The following is a 19,873-nucleotide window of genomic DNA, read 5'->3' as shown; positions in this document are numbered from 1 at the left end:
CGCCCGCGCTGCACGGCCGCTGCCCGCGCGACGGCCAGGGCGGGGCAGGGCGGGGCAGGCGGCAGCGGCTCTTGAATAATGCAGGAACATGAATAATTAATCAGGTCGAGCGCCCCGAGCAGCACACCGCATTGGCCAGAGGAGCGTTTTTGCCAGTGCTGGTGCTGCACGCTAATTGGTCGCAGCCGCACGTCAGGGGCGGGCGTAGCCTAAACCCGGGATTGGTTGCTCGCTCCTGTCATTATTTAAGCATTGGCCGCGCGTGTTGGCGGTGGGTGGGCCCGGCGGCGTTGATAGGCGGCGGCTGCGGGGCTGCTCGGAGTTCCGAAGCTCGATTGGCTGTCGCGGCTCGTCGGAGGGCGGGGCAACGGTATTAGTAATGGTGCGGTGGCGTCGGTAGCGCCGAGCCGGAGCGCTGGCCGCCGCTGTCCTGCCGCGCCCCCCACACCCCACACCCCCACACCCCCCCCCCCCCCCCCCCCCCCGCCGTGCCCGTTGGTTCAGCCCTACGCAGCGGCCGCCCCGGGACCGCTGCCACCTCCGCAGCGCCGGGAGCGCGGGGCGGAGGGTAGCCGTCCGCGGCGATGATGAAGGGGACGGTGGGCAGCCAGGTGGCTGCCGTCATGCAGGAGAGCTTCGGTTGCGCCGTCGCCAACCGCTTCTACCAGCTCCTGGACGACGAGTCGGACCCCTTCGACATCCTGCGCGAGGCCGAGCGCCGCCAGCAGCAGCGCAAGAAGCGCGACGAGGCGGCGGCCGCCAGGAGGGCCGGTCCCGGCGGCAGGGCGGGCGGCGGCAAGAGGGAGTCCCAGAAGGAGCGCAAGCAGCCCGGGAGTCCCCCCGCGCTCAGGGCGCCGCCGCAGCCCGGTACGCCGGCGGCGCCTCCTCAGCGGGGCGGGAGCGCCTCCGGGGGCGGCGGCTCGGGGCGGGCGGTCGGTCCCGCGGGGCGAGCGGCCCGCCAGCCGGTTTCCCTGAGGAGTGAGGTCCCGGCGGCGGGGTGCTGGTGCGGGCAGCCCGGGACCTGCAGCGCGGCGTGGCTCGCCGCTGGCTCCGCGCTTGCCCCGCCTCTTGGCAGCCGTGGCGTGGCGTGCAGGCGCTTGTCGGTAGCGGCATCAAAGCAGAACTGAGAAAACCCAGTTTACTGTATTTTTGTCGTTGCTAATGTTTACCTGGAAGTCTCCTTGGACAAACAGATGATAACTGTCGCGTAACTCCGGGTGGCCGTGCTTGGGCACCTCCCGACGCGGTCTTGCAGAGCTCGCCCGCCAGACGCGAAGGGCTTCCAAGGGGAAACGGACCTTTGCACGTGTGAATGAAAACTTAAGAAATAGTCCTAAGAAACGAATGGAAGAGCATTAACTCTTCCACTGCAGCATCTGTCGTTTTCATGCTGGTTTAGCGCCCCTGCTGATGCTTTTCATCACTTGTCACCCTGGCCGTTTTCCGTTGGTGTTGGTTGTTTTCTTGGTACCTCTGAGTTGTGTGGCACTTCAGCTTCTTCAGGGTTATAATGTGCCCGGGGATCTGTGCTTAGTTTTCCTTAAGCTTGCACTGACGTCCAACCTTTGAATAAAAACTTGTTTCCTGGTGAACTCTTTAGTACAGTGTTTGGCGGTGGTCTAGGTTGCTTGCCAGCTGCTGGGTTTTGATGGTAAATGTTGCTTGGGGGAATAGGGAGCCAGTCCTCTTTGCAGCAGAAGGCTTTGCTGGGCTTTATAGCTCCTTGCATTTGTAGGCGGTTTTGTTAGTCTGGTTGTTATTATTTACCTGGTGTTGAGCTTCAGGTTGCTAGATTCAGTATTTTAAGTATCTGAGAGCTGGCTGATGGTTTCCAAATATTGAGAATCTCTGCGCAGAAGGTTCAGGTCTTAGCCTCTTGAGTTGTAAATTCCCATTCTTCTGCAGCAGGCAAGGAAGCTTAACACACTAGCTATTCTTAAGATATTAATTTCTTCCTGTAGTAAAAGGTCCTGTTAACAGTAACTGAACTGTGTGTTTTAATGCCCTAGAAAAAGGTGTGACCTCTGAATTGGGATTCTTGCTTATCAAGTTGTTGCCAGTGCTACCAATTCTATTGCTTAGACTTGTGGTCTTACACTGCTCCAACAGTGATTATCCAACCTCAGGGAGCAGAGAATCTTTCAATGCGAAATATGCACCAGTCAATGAGCATCTTTGTAGAGGATTATTTTAACAAGTTGTCACTGTCCCTCTGTGGTTGTTATGTGACTTTGTCAGAGATCTCTGCCAGTAAGACCAATATGCACCCTAGTAACAGGCTTATTTTATTTAAAGGATACTTGGCTGTGGTTATCAGCAGAAGCCAAATGAGCCGGTTCAGTGAACAGCAGAGTCTCAAGCTTTGATGAAGAAGTTCTTGAACAGGAACGGGTGGTTATTGGTAACCTACCAGGAGTGTGGAATTTTGTGAAGAGCATCATTTATGTCCTATTTGTCTATAGGTATCTTAAACACACAGGTTCAGAGTGTAATTCTGTGGTAATACACAGTGACCCACTGGAGTGTCTTTGACTATTTGTTGCTACCTTGATATTAAGAAATCTGGTTTCTCATATGGACACAGCAGGCATGTGCACCTTGTTTTAATTTCCTGCTAATTTAAAATGGAGAAAAGACTGCTGGCTTATAGTAGCCTTTGTGAAAGTGAATTAACATCTATCTTAAGAAGAGTTATTTGCTCTGAAAACGCTGCACTTCCTTCTTTAAAGGAAGTGGCCATCCTGGATTTTGTGTGTGCTGTATGTTTATGTCTTGGGCTTGTTGTGAAGTAAGGACTGTAAATGTATAGCGCCCAGGATTCTAACTCAGGGCAGAGAGTTGAGACTTGGCCCTGTCTGTGTGCTTCTCCTTTGGATGTGCTGTGTTAGCAAGCCTGCTCTGAAGGACAGAGATCACCCTAGTTGTGAAACTAATGACTAAACTTGTATTTAAAAAAAAAAAAAAACCCAAACAGCCAAACCACAAAATATTTTGTTTCCAGTCTCTTAGTGATTTTTTTTTTTTCCCCTGGATTTTGGGCATAACTGTGTGATTTCATTTCACTGATTAGGAATTAAACACCATAAAGAAGCATCTAGAGCCCTCTGAACAGCTGAATCAGATTCTGATATTATGGTTGAAATGACAAAATCCAGTCTGCATTGTACTAGTGTTCATAGAATCATCACAGAACAGCCCAGGTTGGAAGGGACCTCAAAGGACTGTCTGGTCCAATCTTTCCTGGGAAAGGCAATCTAGAAGAGATCATCTAGTGCCCTGTCCAGCTGCATCTTGAAAACCTCCAGTGACAGGGACTCCACCATGTTCCTGGGGAGGTTGTTCCACTGAATGACTGTTATCAGTTTCTTTCTGATACTAAGATGAAACCTTCCCTGTTGCAACTTGTACCTGTTGCCCCTTGTCTTCTCCATGTGGCTCCTTGCGAAGTGAGAGCCTCTATCCTCTTTGTAGCTCTGTGACGTGGCCCCCCCACTGAGCCTTCTCTTTTTCAGGAAGAGGAGACCCAGCTCCTTCAGTCTTTCCTTACAGGGTAGGCTCTCCAGCCTTTTGATCATCTTCATAGCCCTCCCTTGAACCCCGTCCAGACTGTTTTGTCCAATTACTAGGGTGTTTTGCTTGTTTGGGTTACAAAAAGTCTCGTTAAAAGTTTCACAATTTTTGCTTTATTATTGTGTTGTTTCTTGAGCATATTAAATCTGAACAAAATAGTCTTCATCTTTAGAAGGACTTGAAGAAGGCCTAGTACTTCGATCTTGCAATATATAAGAAGTCTTACAGCAGTCTGAGGGACTTCTTTTGGTGCTATGTTTTGATGTTAGAGTGGAAGGTTTACTCACAAAGTTCTGTAAGTGGACACTTCTTTATTTAGTTCTTCACTGCTTTTTCCAGAGGAACTTTTACTGAATTTCTGGAGATGTTTTCAGTTTGAAACAAACCTCCTAAGAGGACTTTTCCAGATAATTCAGTACTTTGACATTTAGAATCCAAACTATTTATTATGAATTGACACTGTAAGGAGACTGTTTAAGTAGAAAATAGACTCCTATTTCCTAGTCTGTGAAAACCTACACTTCTGACCTTAATGATGTATCTTTTCTCTTTTACTGACTCTCTTGTTTTGTGATTTTTAGACTGTATGCTGAGGATTTGGGTAAAGGCTGTTTGTAGGTATTACAGCTCTTATAATTGCACCACTTAACATTAACTCAGTTCATTCTTAGCACAGTGGCCAAATAGCATTTGCCAGCTCTTTATTCAAAAGGCCCAGTTGCAGAGCTTGCATTCTTTACCGGTCCAGGCAAATTAAATTTGTTGATCATGCAGTAATAAGCTCTGTTCTGTTGAAATCTCTAAACCTTTGTTGCTAATACCTCTAAAAGGTTTTCTTCTTTCATGTACATTTGATGACTCGTGTAACATTTAGATGTAGTTCCTGAATACTATGTGTTTGAGTTTTTAGCTACAGTTTTAAGTTAATATGACACAGAATCTATCTGGGGAATTTTATACTGACTGCAATTTTCTTATTTTTAAATAATTTATTAAAATATAATTCAGTTGCATAGTCATAAGGATTGTCTAGAGGGAAGTTGCAGTAGATAATTCAGTAATTGAGTACTGGCACACATGGAAACAAAATACCACAGAATAGAGTAACTCCATGTGTGTTTTTTTAGTGTGTTGCATGCAATAGCTGAAGCCTTTTTTTTCTGTATTTTGGGATACTGTGGTATTATTCTGCAAATCATGTAATTAGCCATGCTTTAGTTCACAAAATTAATTGTCTGAAGTTTGGAATTAAAATCACATGGATACACACACGCTAAGGGGAGGAAGTAAGGTTGTTTGTGTAGACTTAAATCTGCTATACTCTGAAATAAGTCCCTGAGAGTGTGAACAGTCTTCTACTATTTCCAGTTAAGCAGCTTTATTGTAAAGGAAGATCGGTTCTCCTTGTATAGGTATTATTGTGTTACTGAGGTGGTAATGAAATAGTGTCTTTGCATGCAACCATAATTAATGACAGAGATCCTTGCATTATAGCACAATTTCTCCACTTGCCCTTATTCCAGACCAACTGGAACAGTATTCCTGTTTGGTTTTTGTACTTGCTTCATCTACTCTGAACTCCCATTAAATTCTTTCTTGAAGCTCAGATTTTTTTCATTTTAAAAATGAGCTGTTAAGCTGAGAGCAGAGGAAAGAAGGGTTTCTTCGAGTAAGTGGAGAGATTTGAACCTAGGACCAGTGATTGTGCTGCTGTGATCTTTGTTTTAACATCTAAAATGCAGTTGAATCTTGTTCATAATGAAAAATTTTAAGACTAGTTTAAATTTTTTATTTTGTAGGTGGGTGGGAGGTCTGTACTAAAAGAGCTGTGAGAGAGACAAATAACTGAAGTTTGCTGGTACAATGTTATTTAGCCTAGTAGAAGAGTTGCAGTGCAGTGATACAAATTACATTCTGTAAACGAGCTATAAAATGACGCAGGATAATTCACTATCAGTAAGTGTAAAGTAATATGTATGGGAGAACGTGGATCGAGGTAGGGGGCAGTGTTGCAAGCTGTATAGCAACATGGAAGATTTTTCGAATTCAAACTATTATAGTTTAGGAAAGAGAGTTTGGAGTCATTGGAACTGTTAAGAATAGAACAGCAGGTCTATTTCCAGTTGCCATCTAGGGGAGAAGCAGTGTTGGGAATTACTGAGGTAGCAGTAGCAAGGAAAGCAGAAAAGGAATTGTTATGCCTTTGAAGTAATCTCACCTTCCCATGTCTTGAAGTGTGTCTGCTCTTTTGGTCACCTCAAAGATGTTAAAACTAGAAAAAGCATACTAGAGTGACATGCATGATGAAACTTACAGAAGTGTTCATGTATTGGGAGAAATTTAGATTAAGTTTTTTGTTTTGAGAGGGGGTGTCTGAGGATACAAAAGGAGTGTATATAGGACTGCAGATGAGGCTTGGAGAAGGTGAAGAATATTTATTGGTTCTTATTTTACAGAAATAAAGGGATATAATTTCAGACAGATTTTCTGAAATAAAGAATGCTTTTTCTACGGGGAATATAATTGAGCTGTGGCCCTCTTGCTGTAGGGTGATGTTGATATATCAAAGCATATATCTTTTCAGGCAGGAGTCTGGATGAAGACATGGCAACCCATCTGTGGATCTGTCCTCCATGAATCAATGCTTAATAGTCTCTGATTCAGAAAACCACTAAGGGAAGATTGCCATGTGGAAAGTATTTTGTCATTGTTTTTTTCCTTCAGATACATGCTATAAGATACACAAGTCTTTCATCCAGGTACTATAGGTGCTCTAATGTTCATCCGAACTGAATCAAAACTACACACAGGTTGCCTTTGCTCTGTTCCTGTGTGTGCTACTTGGGCAAAATAGGAATGCTCTTCATTTGACACATCTTCATCCCAGACTGCATTTGTGGAAATGCAGCATGGATGGAATTGTCTCGCTGGGTTTGAGCGCCACCTATTTTGGTGAGATGAGTTGGTCTCAGGCTTGTGAGAAATCATAAAACACTATGATGCAATGTTGTCAGCTGGATTAGGTCAGAATACAATGTTTTGGTGCTCTTTGCAGCAGTAACCTCCCTCAGACTGTGAATTGCATGCCAGCTCCCACCTTCACCTGCCATGCTCCTTACGTAAGGGAACGGGGGAAATGGAGCAAGATTTCTGCTTTAGCTTGTAGCTACTGATAGCAGTTGCAAGCTGGGCTCCTTGTGGTGCCTGTCTAAAATCAAGGTTTGCTGCACCAAAACTGTTTTTTACCTTAAAACTAAAAATGTAAAAAAAAATAAAATAAAGGAGAGCACACTGTCTCAGTGGGGGCCAGTGAAGAGCCCATAAAACCTAGAAAACTATCTCTTTCCAAGCAAAATATCTGGGTAGAGAAGCTTGGTGAGAGCTAGACAACAATGCTGAAAAGGCAGCTAGATTTTGCTGTGTTGTTTTAAATCTGTCTGTTAATACATAGCTATCCAGTGTCTGCGAAATCGGGCAATGCAGGTCTTAAAAATACAGTTTCTGCTTTCCCAGTTGCAAGTTCTGTGATACACGCTTATTAAAAACACTTTTCTAGAAAGTCTTCCTATCTAAATGCTGCAGCATAAATAAAACTAATACTGGTAGTAAAGTACTATTGTGAGGAAGGTGAAAACTACTTAAGTACATTAGCTTTGTATGATTTAGAGTTTTAACAAGGGCTTGTAAAACTGGGCTTTTTTTGTTTAGCAACTTCTAGTTCTAGTAGCTGGTAATTTTAGTATTGACAGACGTCTTTCTAATAATAGCTCAGCTGCTGCTTCTGGAAAAAAAGAAAAGCTGGGTCTATTGAAACAGTTTAAGCATCAGATTTCTCTTCTGATTCCTCGGTTTAGAAAGTAAAGTGACAAACAACCAACAGATTGGGCTGCTGCAGTAATCTCCTGGGGAAGCAGTGGTGAGGTGGGGAACGGTGGGCAACTGTAAAACACAGGAAAACCACCTTAAAGAGAGTCTAAACTAGGTTACTGTGCTTTCAGCATGATATTTATTTGTAAGACCTCAGGTAGATGATCCACAAAACTCCAGAGCTTTTTTTGTGGTTTTGAAGAAAACCTGCATACCAGTCTGTATATACAAACAAGCAGACAAAATTGGGGTGTACTTGGAGATGTAGTTAGTGAACATTCAAACCGTATCCCAGTTCTTTTTAAGTAAAAGCTATTATGGCAGTGCTAAACAAGATTGCTCATGTTTGTTTTTTTTTTTTTTTTTTTCCCCAAAGGGTAGGTGGCCCTTCAGCTCCTTAAATAAAAATGAGCCTGTGTTGGGACAGACATACGGCAGAGGATTAAAATCAGATAGCTTATGCTATCACTGCTGCCAAGGTCCAGTTTAGTTAGTTTGCCTTTATATACAGAGCTGAAAGTTGTGCTGGTATTTTAACTGATAAAACAGGTCACAAGCTTCTGCCCTGAGGGTGATTTGGTTTATTAGAGAGGTGTAGTTGCAGCATATTGTTGTAATCCACTGCTGCATGTCTGACAAACCAGTTAAAAATGTTTTTATACAGGTAATAAGTGCCACAAATAATCTTTCTAGTATTTAAAAATCCAACTGCAGTAATTGTTAGCATCAAAGTGAGATAGCCTTGCACTGAAATCATAGTAGAGCTTAACTGCTTTGTCTAGCATGGTCAGTGCTAGTGATAAGTAATACACTGGCATATCTGGCAAGAAGACTTGTTTTGAAGTACTTTTAAGTACTAAAACCAGAGACCATCTTTTTAAAATGACTTTTGCATCTTCATTTTTTTGCCATTGCTTTATTAGTTCTAAGGAGCTCTTTGAAGTTGAAATTGAGGATAATTCTAAGTATGTAGGGAAGGTGGGCTCCGACTACTGCATTCTTGCCAAGTTACTCTGTTTAGGATAACTGATGTTTTTGATAGCCAGTGAGAGGCTCAAAAATAAATAAAAATGCACTCTTGTATTGCAGTTGTGCATCCAGACCCGAACAAAGTAAAAATTAGGTCAGAAATGAGCAGTCACTTTTTCCACAGCAAGATTCCAATTTGGAATTAACACTTGTATAGTTGGTGCAGTTGAGATGTACATAGAACAGACATGTTTCCCAGCAGCATGTCAATTCTGTATTCTTTATAATTTTGCTTTTTATTAAAGCATCCTGGTTTGAAAAACGTACTCAGAAACTGATTTCAAAAGTTGTCCTTTATCCAGAGATTACATCATAATTTTTGGGTTGCAAATATACTTGCTGCTTTAATGATCAAGCAACTCCAAACCCTGAAAACAGAATTAGTGGAATACATTATGTCAAGTGGTTTGTAGCTTAAAGAAAACCAAAGCTAGGGTTGCTTCTGCAGCAGAAATAAAACTATCTTCTGTTTACAGATATGACTGTCCTTACTACATAGTAAAAAGCTTTATTTATCACTCTTCTACCTTATTCACTGAGTAGATCTTTGAAGTTTTCTTTTTAAAGAAGTTGTTACAGACTTCATGCTTGCCACCTAAGCTTTGATCAGAGATCATCTTATATGTGCATTTCTGTGGAGCTATGAATTAATTTGTATCTTAATATTGTGACATAGGATAGCCTTTTTTCTCTTTATGTGCTAGCAAGAGAGGCACAGTAGTCAGGACTGTCATTTGTTCACTAACCTGAGTTCAGTGACTTTCTCGGCATTGCAAGGGTGCTACTTGTGGAAAGAATATCTTAGTTTTGTTGGTCTGAGAAGAGTGTTTCTTTAGTTCTGAGACTGACTGACTTAAACCAACACCTTTTTCAGCAAATAGTGTAAGTACAGGGGCCTAGCAGACAAAAGGCTTGCTTCTGGAAAACTTTGTCCTAAATAAAGCCCAGGCTTTGGGAAAATGGGGAAGGAAGCACATAATGAACTTTATTCTTATGCTAGATGTATATGGGTTGAGTGGATAACCTCAGTTTATTCTCTTATAAATACACCATTTCTCTGCATTCACCTTACCCAACCTGCTCTTCTTTAACCCCGACAGTGGCTGAACAAACTCCAGAAAAGCTTAAATACATTTTTATCTTGGAATATGTTGACATTCTAGAATCAATTAGTGGTGTGGAAGCCTTTGTGCTTACTGCTTGGGTTTCTGTCACTTAAACTCAGTGACTTGTAGTCTTGGTGAATGGTCCTCTTCTCCATAGAACAGTAATAGAAGGAGGTGACCCTCTTCTGGTTGTTGGATACCATAGCTGTGAGCTTAAAGTAGAGGTCCAGGCTCATACTTCTAAATTCAGCTCATCAGGCAGGAGGTGTGTTGTCTCATGATCAACAACTAACACCTGTCTCTAACAGTCCTTCTCTTTCCCCCACTTTCATTGCTCCTGCAGCCATCTTGCAATTCACATTTTCCATTGAAGCTTCTCTGCCTTGTCCTGTAGGACACTGGGAAGATCTTTGAGAAATCATGAGAGAAACAGTTTTTATTCTCGATTTCTGTGACTTAGTGTGAGTGAAATGAGATTTTTCTTCAGCCTGTCTTTTCTGGAAATGTCTGAGCTGTGTCAACACCCATAGAGTTTTTGCCTGAGGCAGATTCATCAGTGCAGAAGGGAAAGTAAGTAAATGCCTTTAAAATACACAGTGTCTGACAACATGAACTTTAAGTGCTTTTAATATTTTGGTGGACTTGGGAGTGGAGAGGGTAAATCAGAAGACTGTAAATAACTCATTTCAGTCAGTAGTTTGGTAACTGCAATTCAGTTTGTTATTAAACTGTTAGTAACCTGTATCTGTGTGTTTGTGTAGGCCAGAAGCGAGCACCTAAACGGGGAGAACAGCAAGGATTCAATAACAGAGGAGCAGAGGTGAAACAAGACAAAACTGAATGGAGACCATCTTTCAGGGAATACCGTTCCCATGAAACAGAAAGACAAGTGGAATTCACAGTGGAAAGGTATGTGTCATACAGGGAGAAGTAAGGTGCCTCGTGGAGGATCTGCACAGGAATGGGAAGGGAAAGACTTAACCCTCTTAAGGCAGATCTGGGAACCAGACATGAATTGAAGGCATGGTTGCATTATTAACATGTAGATTTGTTGCAAGACAATTTAGTTCATGCCCATCAGAGCTGTAATTTCAGCTTCGTCACAGATTGGTTTGGAGCAGTTTTGTTAAATGTTAGAAATATAAGATGAAACTGAAAAGTGTAAAGATCTGAAAATGTAACCCCTAGTCTGGAACATAAATGTTCTTTTCTGAGCTTGCCTACCAAGCTTTGCAGAACATGTGGTGCGGGTTCCAAGTTGAATGAATTTTACTGTTCAAAGTGAAAATAAATGTTTGTCATACTGTTTACTGCTTGGTCAGTGAATGCATATCAACTTTGCTTTCTTTATAAGCACTAGAAAATTCCACATAAACCTTTAACGCTTGAGTGTGGCTGTTCTTGATTTACATCACAATAGTTGGTATTTAACAAGTTCCCTGAAATTTTTAGCAGTTGCATATAAATCTGGGTTTAGACAGTGGAGCTATTGCCTGATAAAGTTGCTGAAGATTTGACAGTTTTGTAATGTCTTATTTCATGTTTTCAGTATTATCAATAAACAGCTGATCTTTCTATTCCTGTTATCTGTAATAATTCCCATGGGTTCAGTTTATGTCCATTTTTAATGACAAAACTAATACAACTGTACTGTGTGCTGTGTAAAGATGCACTCTAAAAATTGTACAGTAGCTCTTATATACTGATGTCTCACAGCTGCACAAATACAACCACACAATTTTTTTTTCTCCTTGTTAACTGTTTTGTAGCAACAAAAATCTCACTAGAAACTTTCTTTTTAGGCCAACTGAAAGATTAGACCGTGAAAGGCCAATAAGAGGTCGTGGTGCAGGAAGAGGTAGAATGCGAGGTAGAGGAAGAGGTAGTGGAATAAATAGAAGTTTCGATGGCTTTGACCAAAGAGGAAAACGGGAGTTTGAAAGACGAAGTGGGAATGATAAAACGTAAGTGTTCTGTGTGCTGCTTCTTACTTGGTGTACAAGTAAACAATAGTCAGCACTGCAGTAGTGTCTCCTAAGTATTCTGTTCCCTTCTTTTATATCCAGGTAGGCTGGCAAAAAGTCAATACTGGTTTTAGTCTGAGATCCTAATGAAAAAAAGCTCTTGAACTCACAGAACCCTGTTTCTATCTTTAGAGGAATGAAAGCAGATGACAAAAAGGGTGGAGGTGGAGCTTGCAACTGGGAAACAGTTAAAGATGATACAAGGTAAAATATTATCATTGTGCCCACCACAGATCATGATTTTCTGTGACCCACCTTAGATCACGATTTTCTGTTCATCAGTTTCACGTCCATTTTTAGCTTTATAAGCCTTCCTTTCTATTAATTGTTGTGGTGAATGTAGCTTTACAGTTTTCTGAACTAGTCTCCTTCATGTTGGTGGGATTAAATTGTATCAAAGGCATGGTGATGTTTCTTCAATTAAGACTGCCAAAATCTTTTGACTGGGGCCAAGTTGTCTTTTTAACTGAAGTAAGTTATGACTTTTCCCAATAGTCAAGTAAGTGGGACTCTGGTTTTTAATGGCATTGCTACAAGATGCCGATTAAAAGATTGAAACTCTCAGTGGGCTTAAAGTCCAGTCTCTTAAATTTTATGGATCATTTCTAAATTGCAAAGCTGTAATGTGATTCATTGTGGCTCTGGAGGTAATATTTAGCACTGAAATATGTTTTAAAGCTCACAGTAGGATCAGTAATAGAATGTGATGGCTTATTAATGGTCAGTTAGATAAAAGAAAATTGGGAATTTTCTGTTCAATTCTGTATTTCTCTTACTGGTTTCTTTTCAATTTGCAAAAAGCTCACTGGAAATGTCTGGTTTTGTCCATTCTTTGCACCTAGCAATATGCTACTCTTTCCAGTAGCTTTTGTTCTCATATACATCTAGAACTCTTTAATTGAAAGCTGATAAAGGACAGAGAAAAGGCAGTGCTTTGAACTTACAGCAAACATCTTTGGACACAGTTTCATTCACAAAATTGTTTTAAAAATAAATTTTTAAAATTTAGATTGTGGATTCAGGCAATCTGACTAAAAGGTTGAAAAATACAGCACTGATGGGTAATAATTTTGGGGCTTGATATTCAAGTTCTTCTGAAAGTTGTAATATTTCATACTAAAAGTAAAAGATTGGTTAGGTACTCTGGCTTTTGAAAAGAGAGGATCAGCTAGGTTAACATAGTTGTGAGCTGATAGCACAAAACTAGCTGACCAAAAGCACAGCTAGTAGTTTCTGTATGATGTCAGGGAAGGTTGTGTGAACTTCCTAAAGTAAAAGAAATTTAAGATTCCTTATATTTATTCTCACTAGTTAAATTTTTCTAGTTCGGTAGCATCAGAACTTATGATATAATCATGAGATATTAATGCTTTCCTGTGATATGGGTTGTGTGTGTGGTGACAGTGACATTAAATTGGAGTTGTCTAAACAACAATTCTAAAAGCATGTCAGTGCCTTAATTGTGCTCAGTGATGCATCAAAGCCAGAAGGTGTTAAATGTGTATGCCTACCAGTAGAATGAAAGTAAGAATGCTACTGCTCCCACTTGACAGTGAACTAATGTCTGTGTTACAGAAAATATTAACTTGGAGTATGAATTTTACCATTTGAATAGTTGAAAAGAAACAAAAAAGCAAGCTCAAACATCAGTGATACACTGTAACCAAGTACTGGTATTAGTATTCACAATTGAATTATTTTATTTTCCTGCATACTTTTAATTTCTTTTGATTAAAAGTACATAGAAGTTGGATTTTCTTAATACTTCTCACATTGTTAGTTGCTCAACTAGCTACTTAGTAGATCTACTTTCTGTTTATGTTCCTAGAGGTGGTGGTTCTCTGTTTTTTCCCCTCCGTAGGAATTCTGGGGAAAAGTGATGTATTGATCTGCAAGGCTTTTCCCAGTGTGCCTCATGAAGACTTTGTTTCTTCCGTTTGCTGTTTTAGTGGGATGGAACAGACTGCTCCAATGGAAGAGACTGCAGAAACAGCTGAGCAGCCAGGGGCATCTGAAGGAGAGCATCTGAACAAGTATAGTCTGACTAAAATATTTTCTTTCTAAATACAAAGAAAACAATTGACTGTTACTGATATACTTGAATTGGGAAGGCATACCTGAAATGTGAACTATGAAGTTTTGCTAGAGCACATATACTTATAAATAGAAAAGCTTTGCCTATATTTGTGAGTCAAGAAAATGCATCCTTAATTCTGGCTAAAGCTTGGCTTATATGGCTGCAGATTGCATTTAGTTGTCCAGTGATGCTTACATTCCTACGGTTTGGTGATAATTTAAGGAGGAGCTACCTATTGTCTCTTACCTTTTTTAATTGGTTAATTTGTAAAAACTGCCTTGCTTTTTGAAGTTCTCTGAGAAAAAGGTATTCAAGGTGCCTATGCAATTGTACAAACACAAGTAAAATACACTAAGATAAAATTCTCTGACTCAGGATTCATCAGTCACTAATACCAGGCAGTTGTCATCTATTCATTAAGACCCTCTGCAGAACTTGAAAAACTTGCTGGAAATAGTATTGCAGTGAACCTTAGAAGTAGGGAAACAGAGAGAAATCTGCCCCTTGTCTTCTAGCTTTCATTCTGATCAGTGTCCAGTGAGAATTTACTTCACAGCAAATAAATACTGACTTAAGAAAAAGTAACTGAACAATCTTGTCCAAGTAAGATACTTTAAGGAATAATCAAATAGCTTATAGCATCTCCTGATGAGTGAAAGAGGGTCAGTGTAATATATCAGCCTTCTCTTCTGTTGCTGTGAAGCCTTTTTTATGTACTGATGCAGCTCCAGTTATTAGTGGCCTTCGTTCATTTCTTAATCATAAAGCTGGCTAGACTACAAAACCTGTTTTATAGGTTCAGGTTGTATAACCCTGTAAGAAGCTGAGTTGATACAGCTTTGATTCTTTTAATTTTAAACTAGCTTTTAATATAGCTAGAGGTGGGTATACATGGGGAAATCAGTCTCTGAAATTGAATAACTACAATTGGATTTCCAGAAAAGTTAGTCTAGGAAGAGTTAAATCGGATAGGTAGTGTAGATAAACTGTCAAAAATGCACTGTATTAGCTAAATATGAGAACAGTTATTCAGGTTTTTTTCAGCTTCTGGTACCTTTACTTGTTTTAGATTGTTTTTACTCCAATTCAAGCTCTTTGTAAATGTGTCCTGACATCAGTTCCTTGTAGAGTGCAAGGCATGAGAAGTATATGTAGTGGAAAAGGCATCTCATAGAATCTGCCAGTTGTCTTTAATTCTTTTCCCTTTCTCAGAGATCACTAGGTATTCAGTCAGACTGTGAGCCTTTCTGGAAATTTTACTCCTTTTTGTGTTTTTTAAAAAAACTTCGTTTAGGAATAGTCCACTGAAACCTGTAAGATTCAAAAATGCAAGTAACCTACAAGTACAAAATTCTGCATGGTGTACTCTTTTCAGTGTGGTAAGTACTGTCCTGAAGACTCACAGATCTGTATACAAAATATGAATTACATACACCTCATTGCACTTACCTTTAGGGTTAGTGTCATCTTGGTGACTCTGTGTATTATGAGAATAGCGCCTAGGTAATTAGGGATGGCTGTATGGCATATGCCTTAACAAGGTGGAATTATTTTTGTTGTTCTTTTAATATTTAAAAGCAAAAGCTGGTGGGATATGGTTTTCAGGCTTCAGGATGTATTTTAAGGTCTTGTATGCTTAGGTTGCCCCTGCTCTCCAGAGTTGCTGTCTTCTGACAGGTAACATAAATCAGGAAAAGATTCTAGCTAGGCTACCTTCTGCTTTCGCTACAGCTTCAATATTGAGGGTGTAGGAGTGTGTGTTTGCTTAAGATACTGCTAGGATTGTTCTCATTCTGACTCTTACACGCAGTGACTTCAAGGAATCCATCTCTTTTCTACTGCTTATTGCTGTTGTGTGCTTGTACTGAGGAAGAGATGGAAAACTTGGGTTTATTTCTTCTCTCATTCTCTTCCCTGTTGTGGTGGTTTAAGCCCAGCCAGCAACTAAGTACTGTGCAGCCACTCACTCCTGGCTCCCAGTGGGGTGGGGAGGAGGATTGTAAAAAAGTAAAAGTCATGGGTTGAGATAAGAACAGTTTAATAACTAAAATAGAATAAAATATAAACAATAATAAATAATCATTGTAATGAAAAGGAATGTAACAAGGAATATAACACTTGCCCAAGAAGCGACAAGTGATGCACAATGCAATTGCACCTGCTGACCAGTGCCTCAGCAGTGATTTGCCCCCCCTGGCCAACTCCCCCTAGTATCTATGTGAAGCATGACATCCTATGGTATGGAATATCCCTTTGGCTAGTTTGAGCCAGCTGTCCTGGCCATGCTCCCACCCAGCTTCTTGTGAACCTGCTCACTGGCAGAGCATGGGAAAATGAAAAGTCCTTAGCTTAAGCACTACCTAGCAACAACTAAAACATCAGTGTGTTACCAGCATTATTCTCACACTAAATCTAGCACTATATGAGCTAGGAGGAAGAAAATTAACTCTACCCCAGCCAAAACCAGGGCACCTGTTGTAACTGTTTACATTAAAAAGAAAAAAGCATTTCTGGAAATTTGGAATAATCTGTCTGCGTGGAGGTACTGTATAGCTTTCTGGTGTGGTACTGGATAATTTCAGTCCAACTCTGGAAAAACTTCTATGGGCTTCTGTAACTCATGGGGTCTTGTCTCAGGGACTGTGTCAACATTGCTGTTCTTGAACTTCCATTTGAAAAGTATTGCAGGACAAGAGTTTCTTTAATACTGCTCTAATATAAATCAAGTTATTTCCTTCCATATCTCCAAATTTCCTTGAGTGTATCAACAATATCTATCTTTGTTTATAGCATCCCAAACTGCATGCTAATAGTTGTTTTCCTGCAAGTAGTAAGTATAAAATTTCCTCACAGCTGCTTTCTGTTGAACTTGTCTTTGCAGTCTGAACCATGTAACACACTTGTGTTGAGTGGTAATTCAAATGAGTAGATTTTTCTTTTTATTCAGGATGACACAGTTTGATCAATTCCTATCAAAGGTATTTGCAGAGTTAGTATTTATTCTCTGGGGTTTTCTTCCATTTCTTCACACAGGACTTTCTTCCTTTTTGCTGGAGCTATGTATTCTTCTGGCTACTTAATAGGAAGCTTTCAAAACTTGTCTTCAAGTTCACTGAGGTATTTACCTCTCTGGTTTGGTTTTGGTTTTTTTTCCAGTAAGGACATAAAGATATCCATAGACCAAGCCAGATCTTCATAAGTGTTTGGTTCAGTGTTTTTCTTCTATAATTAATATATACAGTTGTCACTTAGTCTTACCTTGTTTATACTTTTAATTTTGCTATAACTGGTGGTAATGCTCCTGTAAATGATATTTTGAAAAATTCATGTCATTGATTTCTTGATAAAAGCTGAATAAACATTTGCTTTGTGCTGCTGAATAATACAAAAACTGATCTGAAAAAAGCCCTCTATTATTATTTTTAATGACATGAAAATAATCAGCCAAACAAGTGAGCTGAATGACATTCTTTTCCATTTGCATTTCTGCATATTAATGTGTTCATGTAGAGCAGTTCCTGCAAGAGAGGGGTATGCACAGTAACCAAGGTGTGACTTAGAGGGTTATGATCACCCATTGAAAACACTGAGGTTCCATTACTGAAGGTTCCCATTTGATATTTCGGTATGTACTTGCATTGTGAATTCAGTTTGTTTGTGTCCAGAGGCTGTGCTGTCTGGCAATATTTTGTAAGCATGATTGGTGTGTCAAGGAGCTTATTAACCTGATTAATGAAAATGCACACCAAGCAGTTACCCAAAATGCATAAGGTTAGAAGGTAGAAAGTAATGCATGGAGTGCACTTCCTTGCAGGCTTGGTGCCCAAAATAACCTGCTACAGCCAAGTCTCTGTCAAAATGTGATATGCAGGTTCCTGTTGCTGTGCTTCAGTAATGGGAGGTGTTACCCCTTGGGAGTCTTGGCATCCTAAAACAAGTTTGTACTGCTAATAACCTAGCTGGTTGAAACCATCCTTCGAAGTAAAAATCACACTGTACTTTGCAGTTGAAAAACCAAACACTTGCAGTGTAAATCCACCAGTGTTTCCTTTAGGACAGGCAAGTGGTTGTTTTTGATAGATGTGTAGTTTTCAAAGCAGTATCTGTGATTGCTTTTTTGAGGTCAAGTTGCTGTGTGGTGAAATGTCCTCGTGTTGTCTTATGATCATAGAAATTTAGATATGAAAGGGGTCTTGCTGGCCCAAGGCATGACCAACCATACTTGTGCCGCTTCTCATTCCTGTCTAGTTGATTTAAATGTCCTCTACTGATAAGACATTTCAATGTCCCTTGATGGTCTCTCCAATACTTTGAAAACAAACTACTGTGTGTGTTTTTATTATTTTCTCCTGAGTGTGTCTCCTCAGCATCATGGATATGCAAAGTTTTCTTTTCTTTTTTTTTCCTCCCCTTTCTTTTTATTCTGCTGTGGTGGTTTGACCTTGGCTAAATGCCAGGTACCCACCAAGTCGCTCTATCACTTCCCCCACTGTCCCCTTTTTTTCTCAACAGGGCAAAGAGGGGAAAGAAAATAAGATACGGGGGAAAAAAAACCCCACAACCTTTGTGGGTAAAACAAAAGCAGTTTTAAAGCAAAAGTTTAAAAGCAAAGTGAAGCAAAGGTCCGCGCGCGAAAGCAAAAATAGAAAACAGATTTATTCTCTACTTCCCATGAACAGGCGATGTCGGGCCTTCTCAGGAAGCAGGGCTCCAATACGCGTAGTGGTTGCCTCGGAGGACCAAGGGTGGCCCCACCCCCTTCCTCCTTTCTCCCAGCTTTATACTGAGCAGACGTCATATGGTCTGGAATATCCCTTTGGTCAGTTCGGGTCAGCTGTCCTGGTGGTGTCCCCTCCCAAGATCTTGCCCACCCCGTCCCACTGTGGGGGGAAATGTCAGAAAGAGCCTTGGTGCTGTGTAAGCACCACTCAGCAGTAGCCACACCACCAGTGTGCTATCAACACCCTGCCAGCTCCCAACATAAAACACAGCACCATGAGGGCTGCTACAGGGGAAAACCAATTCTGGCTCAACCAGACCCAGTACATCCGCCCTTTCCTTTTTGCCCTTGCCCTTTCCCCCCCTGCCCTTTTCCAGCCCCCCCGCTTCCACACCAACACCCCCCCCCCAAAATCAAAAATAATTAATTATTTTTTCCCGCCAAAAATTATTTTTTCCCGCCAAAAATTATTTTTTCCCGCCAAAAATTATTTTTTCCCGCCAAAAATTATTTTTTCCCGCCAAAAATTATTTTTTCCCGCCAAAAATTATTTTTTCCCGCCAAAAATTATTTTTTCCCGCCAAAAATTATTTTTTCCCGCCAAAAATTATTTTTTCCCGCCAAAAATTATTTTTTCCCGCCAAAAATTATTTTTTCCCGCCAAAAATTATTTTTTCCCGCCAAAAATTATTTTTTCCCGCCAAAAATTATTTTTTCCCGCCAAAAATTATTTTTTCCCGCCAAAAATTATTTTTTCCCGCCAAAAATTATTTTTTCCCGCCAAAAATTATTTTTTCCCGCCAAAAATTATTTTTTCCCGCCAAAAATTATTTTTTCCCGCCAAAAATTATTTTTTCCCGCCAAAAATTATTTTTTCCCGCCAAAAATTATTTTTTCCCGCCAAAAATTATTTTTTCCCGCCAAAAATTATTTTTTCCCGCCAAAAATTATTTTTTCCCGCCAAAAATTATTTTTTCCCGCCAAAAATTATTTTTTCCCGCCAAAAATTATTTTTTCCCGCCAAAAATTATTTTTTCCCGCCAAAAATTATTTTTTCCCGCCAAAAATTATTTTTTCCCGCCAAAAATTATTTTTTCCCGCCAAAAATTATTTTTTCCCGCCAAAAATTATTTTTTCCCGCCAAAAATTATTTTTTCCCGCCAAAAATTAGTTTTTCCCGCCAAAAATTAGTTTTTCCCGCCAAAAATTAGTTTTTCCCGCCAAAAATTAGTTTTTCCCGCCAAAAATTAGTTTTTCCCGCCAAAAATTAGTTTTTCCCGCCAAAAATTAGTTTTTCCCGCCAAAAATTAGTTTTTCCCGCCAAAAATTAGTTTTTCCCGCCAAAAATTAGTTTTTCCCGCCAAAAATTATGTTTTTCCCGCCAAAAATTATGTTTTTCCCGCCAAAAATTATGTTTTTCCCGCCAAAAATTATGTTTTTCCCGCCAAAAATTATGTTTTTCCCGCCAAAAATTATGTTT

General features: G+C 40.4%; 1 protein-coding gene across 1 annotated transcript in view; it reads left to right on the top strand.

Moving 5' to 3' along the window:
- Nucleotides 1-497: 497 nt before the first annotated feature.
- Nucleotides 498-19,873, top strand: part of HABP4 (hyaluronan binding protein 4) — a 31,058-nt gene continuing 11,682 nt past the window's right edge. The window contains exons 1-5 of the mRNA XM_074811772.1: nucleotides 498-867; nucleotides 10,334-10,481; nucleotides 11,375-11,536; nucleotides 11,729-11,800; nucleotides 13,546-13,629. Coding sequence (XP_074667873.1) covers nucleotides 585-867; nucleotides 10,334-10,481; nucleotides 11,375-11,536; nucleotides 11,729-11,800; nucleotides 13,546-13,629 — 749 coding nt within the window. The 5' untranslated portion in view covers nucleotides 498-584. The remainder of the gene's footprint in view (nucleotides 868-10,333; nucleotides 10,482-11,374; nucleotides 11,537-11,728; nucleotides 11,801-13,545; nucleotides 13,630-19,873) is intronic.

Source organism: Strix aluco, chromosome Z (genome assembly GCF_031877795.1).
Source record: "Strix aluco isolate bStrAlu1 chromosome Z, bStrAlu1.hap1, whole genome shotgun sequence".
NCBI classification, from domain to species: Eukaryota; Metazoa; Chordata; class Aves; order Strigiformes; family Strigidae; genus Strix; species Strix aluco.
Note: the sequence above shows the minus strand (reverse complement) of the source record. Positions and strands in the feature narration are given on the sequence as shown.